General features: G+C 47.0%; 1 protein-coding gene across 1 annotated transcript; it reads right to left on the bottom strand.

The window, feature by feature from the left end:
• Window positions 1-923: 923 nt before the first annotated feature.
• On the bottom strand, window positions 924-11,120 carry syn2a (synapsin IIa). The gene is made up of 10 exons (XM_040193250.2): window positions 10,566-11,120; window positions 5,417-5,566; window positions 5,132-5,288; window positions 4,944-5,033; window positions 4,809-4,871; window positions 4,583-4,725; window positions 4,419-4,493; window positions 3,581-3,683; window positions 3,302-3,442; window positions 924-2,958 (listed from the first exon to the last, which is right to left on the bottom strand). The coding sequence occupies exons 1-10, from the start codon at window positions 10,904-10,906 to the stop codon at window positions 2,824-2,826; spliced, it is 1,398 nt and encodes a 465-aa protein (XP_040049184.1). The 5' UTR covers window positions 10,907-11,120; the 3' UTR covers window positions 924-2,823.
• Between the last annotated feature and the right edge of the window lie 1,355 nt (window positions 11,121-12,475).

The raw sequence follows: 12,475 nt of genomic DNA on the forward strand, positions 1-12,475 counted from the left end.
AGTAACTGTAAGAATACGTGTTCAAGATTTGGAGCCTGGTCGGGGTTATCAAAAATTCAGCCGAATGACTTCTCTCGTTCTGGGAAATTTATTTGTCAGATCACAGGTCAAGTATCAGCGCTGCGTTTGCAAAGGCAGGAGCAGTTCAGGCAGCACACAGGCCGGAAGAACAACTCACTAACATCAGCAAGAACATCATGTTTTATAACCCTTGGAAGACAGAGAAGGAAAGATTTCTATTGGCCCTAAACTGGCGTAGAGGAGGACCTTCCACCTCCCGCATCTAAGATCCGGTCACATCCAATGTCCAGACTCCTGACTTAACGTAAACATCAGTGAACAGAGTGTGTATGTTGAATAGTGTTGGTGTGTCTCTAACCCCCCTTTGGCTGGTAAATCTTCTAGTTGACCCGCAGACCTTACATTCCTCAGCCAGGACATGAACTGACTCCCCATCCTGTCAGACTCGTGTCTGCCTGCTCGGCACATCCTGCTTCCCCCCTTACCTAACTCTTAAATCAAGACAAGACAGCAAACCCCCAACTAAGCCCATAAACAGAACTTTTGATTATCATAACTATGTGATGTAAAAAAAATGAAAACATGCAGTAAAACCACTTTGCAATCTATTCTACTTTTGCAATAACCCGGACATTGCAAAATAAAAAGGCAACCAGAGTTGTGGGAATTCGTGTCACTACAGATATCACTTCACTTAATTCCTGCATTCTATTTCACTCTATTGTATGAAATGTTATGATGTGAAGCACTTTGAGTCTGCCTCGTGTATGAAAAGCGCTATACAAATAAAATGGCCTTGCCTTGCCTTGCCTTCATGCACAGGAAGGCATTATTGTGCAGTAGAGCGTGTATGATGTGTTAAGAGTGATGACAACATCACACATACGAGGAGACAGACCAACTATTGCAAAGGAAGCTTTATTGCCAGTGACAGAGGGGAAATATCCGGAATGGACGTTCTTTTCTCCACAATATATTTTACTCTGATCTTAGTTTAAACAGTCCAACACCGGTTTTAAACATATATTTAGCAAGTTACCATGGCCCTTCGGAGTCTGCACGCTCCTCCCTTGTAGATCAACGCCATGGCATAATTCCTATTAAACAGAACAACACACCCACAAAGCCGCAGGCATGGCTTTCACAAGGATACGCTCACGGATACGATGCCACTTCAAACTATTTTGGAAAAAGAATTGCACACAGAGCTCGCTGAAAATATCATATATCATAGTAACAAATAAATTGTTGGGGAAACGGTACAGATTTCTTTTTACAGTTGATTTGGTTGCTTTTTAGCTGTTTCACCATTTATGATATTTGATGTATGAAATTACCTCCTCAAAAGCCACCGATAACAACTGAGTGCGACATGTCTAAAAAAGAGTGTGGATGACTATATATATATATATAGCTTTTTGAATTATTTCGTCGGAAGATCTGATTTTAAAATAAACAGGTTATTGATGTGATATATATATATATTGGTATATTGCACGTTTCATGGGAGGAGTGTTGCATCTTTGAACGGGCCCATGCCCGCAGTAAACCTCTCGAAGCCTTGCACTGTTGTCATGGCAACACCATCACCACTATCCAACATCCGGTGTGTGTGTGTGAGGGCTGAGGGGGGGGGAGGGCGGGCAGACATTAACCTTTCATTATCCGCCGTAATGTTTGCCCCCACACACAAACAAACACAAAAAAACCCAAACCAAAGATATTGCTGAAAACAGCATCAGCTCACTGCAATGTGATCTACAGCAGAATCGTCCAGCAATGCTCCGGTGAAACCGCACACTCCATGTGACAGACTGCGGTAATAACAGTCACCTCACGGATATTTACATTGTGGCTCACTGTAGTGCAAAGACTGATTGAAAGTAAGTCGTTTGTTCTTTGGTTAAAAATGATATAAATATATTTCAGTAGCGTGTGCAGACACCTGCACAACATCCCATTAAAATAAAATCTTGAATAAATCTAATTTGAACTATTTCTCACCTGCCCATTTATTAGTATCCTCACTCTATGTTTTCTATTTTCTGGTGACATTCTGACAATAAAGTTGTAAAATTGACTCTTAAGCAAGGCCACATACAGTATGACTGTATTGTATGTGTACGCACACTGTTTGATTATGAATACATGTATCCTGTGGAACTCATATAATTTGCATTTCTTATGACACATTCACAATGCATGAATCACAGGGAACACAGCTGGGGCGAAACAGTGGTGTTACATAAACATCGCACTTGATCAATAACTAACTTGCACCTTTCTTTGAATCGATCATGCAAAACAAAAATAAATATCTATTAGTATATGAAAATAATCACCACACGCTCACGTACCGTACACACACTGATATATACACACACGTCAAACTGCACGTTTGAACAATATCTAAGGGTACACAGCAAAAATAGAAAACAGAGGAATGGAGCGGGGGCAAATAATAGATTCATATAGCTGGGGTCCGACAGGTAGCACAGAGCAGCACTGAAGTTTAGGCACCATCTGCTTTTTACATCACCAACAACGGCCCCAAAGGAAAAACCACGGCTACCGAAACACAGCGACCCATACGAGCACACAAACGGGTCAACGAGCAGACGGTACATTTTGACACTGCATAGAGTTTAAAAACACAGTCCGGCGCTCAGCTGCACCGCGCTCACGCCACCCACGTCTGACCCTAGATACGTCGGCGTCCACTAACGCACACAAACGTCCCCGCTTGAGGTACGTCGCCGTTATCTAGACGCGGAGACTTCCTCGCTCTCTCCTGGACTGGACTCAGTTGGCCTGGACCGGCTTTGGACCCACTGCGACGCCGTTGCAGTCGAGGATGTACTGCAGACAACCCTGAGGCGGCTGCCCGGCGCCGCTTTTAACGGGTTCGCCGACGAGCTCTCCCTTCTGGCCGGCTCCCTGAAATCACAAAGAGACGACGCGTTCAGAGCGACGAGCTGCTGTGGGGTTCAGTTAGCGCTCACAGCATGAAGGTCCTGGGTTCAAAACCACCTAGCAGTCTCCACGGGTTCCTCCCACAAGACATGTTCAGTGGATTGGCTAGATTGCCCCTATAGGTGAGTGAATGGATGTGTGTCTCTATGTCAGCCCTGCAACTGACTGACAGGCGACCAGCGACCATTCTCTCGCCCAGTGTTAGCTGGGATTGACCCCAGCACCATCACGACCCCCTAAGGACATCAACAATGATTCTACAGCAACACGAGCCTCATGTTTCAGATCCCCCTGTGCGTGACCGTACCGGCTGTATGGTGGTGGGTCTCTGGGGAGCGTTTGCTCCCTTCTCCGCCGACCGGTTCATTTCTGCCAGCACCATGTCGGCGATGAGCTGCCTGTCCTCGGCCTGGTGCTCCCCCACCAGGGGCATAGCGGAGCCCACCACCTGTGCCACAGGGGGGTAGAGAGAGAGAGAAGGTAGACACCTTTGTCACACTCGCTGTTTTACATGCGAACGCATTTGACCTGAAGGAAAAGGTTTAATTGGGGAAAGCTTTCAAAGAGGATTATCGGAGACTCATACCTCTGTGATGAAATCTTTACCATCTTTCCCATGGATGGCTTTAACGGCGCAAATATCCAGACCCCCGAATATCTCTGAGCAGGTGTCGACCCACAGCTTGTACCTGAACCAAACGCAAGACTCAAAACCGGTCGCAACACAATGGGACACGGCGGTCTGATTGCCGCGGCAGATCACAGGAAACGGTTCGACACGCCAGGATTTGCTTGCTACTATTTCACATGTAACATAATCAGGTCAACCAAAGGAAAGATTTGTCGGGCGGGTTAAGTCTTGCAGGAATCCTAGAAACCTGGAAGATGTACACTCAAGCTCATGTGACTGTGGTGTAGTGTGTCCTTAACCTCGAGGGAACCCAGGTGTCCTAAATCCCTCATCCCTGCACCACTCTCTAGAGACGGACTGTGTTTAAGTCCCACCTGCAGCGTTGGTGGGACAACACTCCATGGCTCTCCAGGGGCTTTGTGTGAAGGTGCCTCCTTGTCTCTTTTGTCCTCTAGCAGAGGACGCTCTGCCTACTTGGCAAAGAAGCAAGAACTACGTTTCTACAAGCTGCCGGACCAAAGGAGCTGAGCCTTAATGAAGACAGAAGGGAGGCATCTGAGGGAGGGAGGAAGGGGGGAACTGTCATCCTGGTGCTCTGCATTCCAAACCTACTGTCTGCAGCAAGCACGTTATGCAAATGTGAGTTCGAGGCAAAGTGCATTTCCTCAAGTTAAGCTACATCATTTGACAGTATGTTTTGCGGCGGCTGCTGTCTGCATCACAAAGCTATGGAGTACTGGAACTTACTACGTCTGCTTCGTAGCACATCGCCACTGGATTCGTCTTCACTCACCTATCAGTCATGGCCACCTGCTCCAGCATAGCCGAGCCGGTATTGGTCTTCCAATTGCCGGATATAGAGGTTCTCCTGCGGGACGTCGAGCACACACACATTACAACCTTTGTGTTTCTCGTTGACTTGTTAGGACGCGGCGGGAGAAGCGTGACTGTACGCACATGTAGGCTTTGTAGTCGGTGCCAATCTTCTGGATTCTGATGTCGTACTTGGAGTCGATGAGAGGCTCTGTGGTGGTGTACGTCTGGGTGAGAGCCACGACGCTGGCTATGTCCTGGAACTTACTGTGATTTTCCACCTTTACCTGCGCGCAGAAAAACCAGAAGCATCAGAATCAACGCATTGATTCATCCTTTCACACCACTGCAAGAAGAACATTCTCTTTACCTTTCCAATGCCGGAGTGGGCATGTCCGATCTTCACAACAACAGGGAATGACGGCATGGTCACCTGAAGTAAGAAAGTCCCGGCTTAATATCCTGCTTCTTACTTCTTCATCAGTGGAAAAAGGTGGGTTCTCACCATCTCCTTGTAGTTTGGGTAGAACGTCTGCTCGATCAGAGGGAACTTCTCCGCGCCCAGCTTTCTGTGCGTGTTGATGAGTTGGGCAAACTGGACACACACAAACAGGTAAAGGCATTGTTTGTCTTCATTGTAATAAATCAGGTCGCAGAGCACACGTGTAATGAATAGAGCCGCCGAGTTCCTACCGCCCACGGCTTGTCACAGAGGTTGTAGATGGACTCCAGCGAGTTGATGCACGGGACGGCGCCGTACTGCAGGCCGATGATCAGGTTGCGGAAATCTTCGTTCTGGGTCATGCTGAAGGCGTGTTGACGAATGAGCACAAAGTCTGGCTTGAACGACCTGGGAAACAAAATCATATCGGATAAAAATGAACGAACGAACTTTGATATCAGAGGATGGTGATGTGGATCAATCAGTCAGCCCCCACGGATGGAAACAAAACTCATTTGTTTGCGCGTGCGTCTCACCTGATAACCTTGGTACCATTTCTGAGAACTTGCATGTTGACGTTGCAGGTCCCGTTGGCATGAGCCACGACGTTGATCTCATTGAATTCAGCCTGCTCCACTTTGATGTCGTGATCCCCGTGAATTTTCTTCCCCCGGAACAACTTCACCCTGGTAAAAAAAAGAGAAAAAAGGATTCAATAGTAATGACAACAAGAACCTGGGATGTGAATTAATGTTGAGTGGTGAATACACAGGAGGCCGCTCTTCATACCGCTGATACGCAGCCTCTCTGACGCGTCTTCCCTTCTAACTGGCATCGAGGATAGCGGTACGATATTCATGTAAACACTTTCCCAGGCTGCGTCATCTTCTGAGGCAAAGCCGTCGACGGCACACTCACGAATGCATTCACTGCCCCGGTAATAAAGGACGATGTAGTGAGGGAACATTTCTATTCAGAACACACGCCGGCCCTTTAATCCCTTGATTTCTTTGTTTTGTATCCTCGTCCTGACATCATAGTCTGTGGCAGTAGAAACTACTGGGAGATTATCAGTAAATCAATATACTAATCGGACCCAAACAGGAAGTCTTCCCTTCAATTTCAGGTTTCTTTATAGTTTCCTTTCCACATCTTCAAGCTCATACTTGGGCGTCGCAGGACATTACGAAACCCTCATTATTCAAACAGGGCTTGCAAAATGTCCACGTTTCAGTGTGGTTGTGTTGCTGCATGTAGACGCCCTGCTGTGGTGTGTCCTCACTTCTTCTTCCTCTCGGTTTCGCATCACCCCGCTGTCACGTATCCTCCCGTATCCACCGCCTGCCAATTTAGCTGAATAATTCATCCGCTATTTAATTGGGGCGCAGGGAACCATTTGGCTGTGGAGTCAAAACATTCAAATGTGAACCACCGCTCCGATATCTGAGAGAATGAAAAGCCTAGTCTGGGGGGCCAACGCGCTTCCAAAGCACAAACACAAGGGCCTTGAAAAAAGCCTCTGGCATTGAATTAGAATCTTTGTCTGCGTGACGGAATGCCTGAATGTTACGTGGGATCACTCTGCAGAGCCCAACTCGGCACGTGGCGCACGCAAGCAACGCGTTCAAAGAGCACTTCACGAGTCCTGGTGCATCGATATGCATCAATATGCACGAGTGTTTGACAGGGACCAGCTGCTGTGGTTGAAATCTACCGTTACTGCTATTTACCAGCAATGTACTCGCCCGTACCGTTATATTCCACCAGCCTCGTACTGCAGCCTCTGTATGTGCCACCTGCTCACTGACATGGTCACTTTAAACATTCACTTGTAAGAATCAGGTCCTCTTGACTTGAATTAAATGAGATGATGAACCAAAGGAAACAAAGAAATGTGCGTGTGATTTTAATAGTAAGTATAGTTTCTCATTCTTCCAAATCATCTTACTTACTTACTGTGAAATCCTTTCTCATTCAGATGAGTCACCCGGCAGCTCGGTTAGTGCGACTCTGTGCTGAATGTGGACATTTGTTTGATATTCACTCTCCCACCTGAGTAATGTTTTTTAAAAAAAGACAAAAAACGACCCTTTTCCCTACAGCCCAACCACCCTGTGTGTTGTCTTATTCCAAACACCGAATGAAAGGATTCTACGGCCCTTGTTTAAACTGAGCGGCCTTTCGGCGAGAAGAAGCGCTTGGTAGGTAAGACAGTGGAACATCTGCTCCTTCTGTCGCCGGAGCAGTTTATAGCTCAGCATCCCGGACATGAAGCAGACCTGCGGGGATGACTGGGAGAGCGACGGCCTGTCTCCATCTGTGGCATCACTGCGATTTCACATGGCTGAAACGCAACCGGTTACACAACAAAGTCCTTGTTGAAATTAAGAAATCGATATTCCCTGTCCTCTTCTATGACTTTGCACATGTTTGTGAGTAATAACTAAAGCATCTCAGACACAATTCCTCACGTGCAACAGCAGAATTTAAGTAATGGGAAACATTTTTTAAACACCTAAATTTCATTGTAATCTCCTTGATAAAATATTAAAGCACTGTCTCTCTACATATAAATATATTATCTGGGATTTGACACGTTGAAACTGAAAAATAGATGCTGACGGCAAGAGCCGTCTGCCAGAGGCAATTTTACCGGAGGACCCTCTTGTCCTTTCTTGCGTGCGTCTCGGGGGCCCTCGGTAGCCGAAGCTCTGGTTTCCATTTGCGGCGGACACAAAGGAGGCGTGCCAACATCTTACAGAGGACATTAGGTACTCAGCGAAGAGCTGCACGGAAATAAAGACACATTTCACCTCAGCTGCTTGCCAGCAGCTATATATTCGCTACGCTTTTCGTCCCGCGTCTATGAGAGCTGAATGCACTTTATCTGACTCTTCCTCCCGTGAATCATCCAGGTGATATTTGTTTATTATACTGTGGTTAATGGCACAATACCCTCTATGCACAGTGGTACTATACACACACACACATATAAGCTACACAAAAATGCGCATAAAGCAGACCTACAATACTCACTCTAAACAGTGACTTACAACCACTGGGTCAAAGGTCGTACGAAAGGAACCATAACGAGCCTCATGTTCATCTCTCCACTCCGGGATATTGGGCAGCCATGAAATATATATGCAGCACTCAGAGAGGAGAAGCAGTTTCATCCGATTCTCTTAAGTGGACTCCATGACGAGCGATGCCCGTCTGCGGAGCTCAAGGACACGATGAACTGTTTGATTACGTTGGATTGGACATCGCAATAAATTCTCTTCTTAATTCAGTTCTGCCATTATAATGTCAGAGCCGCCCTGCAATCCTCTTTCCTTAACGAGCTGCTTTCTGTCCTCTCGCAAGAAACGCCGAGCAAGAGAATCTAAAGGACGGCATCCGTCCGGCAGATCAGGGGTTGATCTTATTAGTATTGATCAACGGTTCTGTTGTATACATGGCTGGTCCCGCACACACAGGACAAATTGGACACTGCAAGGCCCCCTGACTCAGCGAGGCTGATATAACCTATTTGTTTGTCGTTTAGGAACAATCACCTCAGGAGATTCAACATAATTCAGCCGTATATTTATCTTATTCAGTGTAAAATGAGAGCAGACGTTACGGCCAAGGCTGCGTTAACCTCTGACGTGACACGCATGTGCACAACGGGACGCCCCACGCAGATGGATTCCGTGTGCGACGGCCCGTTAGTTCATTTCCCTTCAGGTCGGACTACCAGATATTCAGATGTTGTCCAACGCTTAAAGAGGATGTAGATTTCATGCAGTCTGGAGGTCACCGCCTCTGGGCTGTATATAAATCGGGGCTGTCAACATAAACGCGTTAATATATGCAATTAATGTGGCCGCGATTATTGCGACAAAATACTTTGTCGCATTTGTCGCACCTTTGTTTACTTCCGGAAGTAAACCGGAAGTTGACCGCGGAAACGAAGCGGCCGCTGGCTGCAGTCAGTTACGTCGGAGAAAGCAAGACGGAAGCTCAAGATGGAGACAGCTGCTAGCATTGGAAGTAAAACAAACAGAGGCGCGACAGACAGCGGAGGACCACGTGTCAAACAGAAGGGCGGTGAGTGGCAAACGGACCACTTGAAGCACCGCTATGCTAAGCTAGCTGCTAGGCTAAGCCAGCTGGAAGAGCTGCTAGTTCAACATTTTCCACCCGGTAGAATTCTGCCTCCAAGATGATCAAATGTGTAGTTTTGCGTTTAAAATAACAGTAACGCATAAACAACAGTGTGTAAAATACACGTTTTCTAAGTGATTGCATTACTTATTATTAAGATTTAGTCTTTAGAAGAACAACATTCATTAAAAACAACATCGTGACAACAACAATATCCATTAATCGCCATTAATCGAGATGAATGAATTTTAAAATGCGCGATTTGTTTTAAATATATTGACATCCATAATATAAATAACTAATGAAAATACTGCCATAACTCAGTTGACGCATTGTGTAGTTTTCTTATCATTCCCTCTCTATCCTTCTTGTTAAATTATTTTTCCACTCAATATATTTCACACAGAGAACCAATCCACCCACAAATACGTAATACGTTTCTTTTCATTTGTATTGCACTTTTACAAAAGACAACCTAAGAAGAATGAAGATGTCCATAAATTCCACGCAATAGGAGGCAATGTAAGTCACATTGGGCAAACATCTGGGATGTCCAGCTGCACAGCTGCAGCACACACACGCTTTGGAAAATATGTCAGCTGTGCAAACAATATCTCTTTACCTTTCAATAAGATATTCGTCTCAACATAAAGACTGTCCCCGTAACCTGTGTGCATACGCAGAGCATTTGAGTTCTGTACCACGGTTGAGTGATGGAGACGTTTGCTTTAAGCTATACGTCTACGTAACATCCCCCAGGACATTAATCGTCAATGCAACGGCTGAAAACGGCCCCCAGCGCCCTCAGCGCTAATGACACGATGGTCCAAGGCAACACAACCGTGGGGAAGGTGCTGCTACATCTGTCTGCTCCTACCAATCTGCTGCTCACCACTTGTATGATCAGCGAATGGCCTCCATGTGCACCGTGCGCAGCAGTTGGTTACCACCCACATGTCAGTGCAGGGCAGGTCATGTGACCCGCTGTCAGTGAGCGGGGGAAACCCCATCGATGGAGGGAAAGCACTGCAGTACGTGCAAAATGAGATACAGCTCCCGCTTCTGCACGTCACGGCGAACGTCCATTTTTAATGAAGTGAAGACAGCCTGAATTGTTTTAGTCAGTGCATACATTTTATTTTTCTCTTTCTCCAACGTGTACGCCAAAACAATGCAACAGGAAAGCCCATCTTACTTCGCGGACAGAATAGAGGACGGCAAAAATCATCCATCTTTGTGCAAATGTCATTGCTGCCGAGGACCAATGTGCCGTATCTTCCTAAGCGGTGGCTGCCTCGTTGTGTCACCCTGGCATGCCGTGCCATCAAACCACAGCGGCGGTGCCTATTCTCCTCCGCAGGGCGCTCGGTGCGTGCTGTTCGAGTGCTGGCTCTTTAACCCTTTCCCTCACCGCTACATCAAGGGAATCACATGCAACCCAAGAGGGGGGGGCAAACAAAAAAAAAACGAAACACGGAGCCCCCCCCCCAAAGAAATGATCGGAAGGTGAGCGAGCAGAGCAACGTGTTGTCTTACCACTCCTGCTGCGGTTCGTCAATCACCAGCAGAATCTTGAACCTCTTCGCTGTCGTGACTTGGGTCTGCTCCACCAGCCCCGCCGAGGCGGCTGTCTGCTTAACAACGTTGGTGATGGAGCTGAAGAAGCCCGCCCCGGTGGACTGCGACTGCGGGGGTTTCCTATCGGGAGCGGGGGAAGTGGCCGGGGGAGTGGGCCCGGTGGTGGGAGACCTGGCCGCGGTGGGGGACGCGGGTGCAGGGGGCTGTGCGCCGTCGGGCCTCTGCAGGTCGGTCATGTAGCCATTGGGCAGATTGGAGATGAACGTGCTGTCCGAGAGACGCCGACGCAAATAATTCATGGCTGCAGGCTGAGGGAGGGGGAGGGGGCTGGGGGAGAGAACAGTCGACAAGCGGCCCCGGTGTGGAGAAAGGATTTCGGCAGAGGAGTCCCTTTTTTCCCCGTGTGCTGCTGATAATGGCTGAGTTCTCAAATGCAAACTCCCTGCGAATGTTTTCCCACCCAGTTCAGCGGAGCATCCTCCGAGCCCCCCCCCCTTCCCTCCTCTCGGTAGTGGTGACGCTACGCTCTCCCTCGACCAATCCCCTCGTCCGTTTGCTTTCCTCGAGCACGATGCCCGGCCACTGCCTCTCTCCTCCCTCGTCTGCTTCTCTCCTCTCTAAGGCGACTGCCTTCCCCACCCCTCCCCCATTCTGCATCAAAGGCCCGATGCTTCTTCAAACCACTGCGTTCAAAAGAGGAGTTTCCCCAGTGCGTGCAAAGGGGTACTGAGTACTACATCCCATTTGCCTTCCTCCTGCTCCCCACGGCGTGTTTTTTCCCCTCAGCCCTGTGTCCGTGCACGGTGCTTTTCTGTGTGCGTGGAGCGCAGCCGTGAAATCTAAAATGGCTGTTTGGACCGGTGGGCAATGCTGAATGAGAGGAGGGCAGCAGCAGGGTCCTGAGGCGCTGAGGCGCGCAGTAAAGCCTCTCTCCTAATCTATTAATCGATTAATCAATCCCTTTAGAGACACTTTCACAAATGACAAAACACACTTTGTCCACTGCGGGCGGCGAAGTTCATCATTATCTGCTTTAATTATACTAAAAAATTTAAAATAATAAACCCGGGAGATCTGGACAAATGGCAAAAAATGGTATTTAATGATGGAAAACTCAACACAAGGCAACTGAAAACAATCTCCAAAAGGAAGACGAGTATGGCTCCTTTGTCACTGGCTCAAAAACTCCTCGCGGCAGCAACTAGCACGTCTCTGGTGCCGCTCTGGCTTCCACTGAAGCAACACCAACACTCTGGCTTGGCACAGTCATTTAACCCCATCAGCTGCAGGAGTGACGTCCCCAGCACACCTGAAGGAAACACACACACACACACACACACTGAGGCAGGCAAACACAAACAAGGCACGTAACACTCTTACTGCAGTTTTCTATGAAGCAGAACGTATCAAAACAATTTATTTCACTTCACCCTTTTGTTAGATTTCTTTTATTTCACCTTTTTCTTTTTTAAATCAGCGTCACAAGAACCGATTCTTTTGTGAAAACATTCAGCTGTGAGGTGTTTGTTGGAGTTTGAGCCTAAAATCCAAAAGGCCGCATTAAAGTCACTGTTGATAAAATACGTCAATGTCACGACTACCAGAACAAACATGATTAAACTAGTTAATGTATGAATTGTTGATCACGGGTCATTCATACAGGTTCATAAGAAGGCGGTTTATGTGTTTATCATCTTGCACTGGAGTTTATTAAGTGTCACCAAGTAGTGACATCGTCCTGCACTAAGTGTCACAAGGTTTATAATTGTATTTCTATTTACCTGTAATTGCTATTGTATGTTGTACCATTGGCTAATATATATATACATATATATATATATATATATATATATATATATATAACCTTG

The sequence above is a fragment of the Gasterosteus aculeatus genome, chromosome 2, assembly GCF_964276395.1.
Source record: "Gasterosteus aculeatus chromosome 2, fGasAcu3.hap1.1, whole genome shotgun sequence".
Lineage (NCBI taxonomy): Eukaryota > Metazoa > Chordata > Actinopteri > Perciformes > Gasterosteidae > Gasterosteus > Gasterosteus aculeatus.

Coding starts and splice junctions, on each gene's coding strand:
- syn2a (XM_040193250.2), bottom strand. CDS start 10,906: ATGAATTATTTGCGTCGGCGTCTCTCGGACAGCACGTTCATCTCCAAT. Junction 4,872..4,943: donor ACCCAAACTACAAGGAGATG/GTGAGAACCCAC, acceptor TTCTTACTTCAG/GTGACCATGCCGTCATTCCC. Junction 3,443..3,580: donor GTAAAGATTTCATCACAGAG/GTATGAGTCTCC, acceptor CCTGTGGCACAG/GTGGTGGGCTCCGCTATGCC.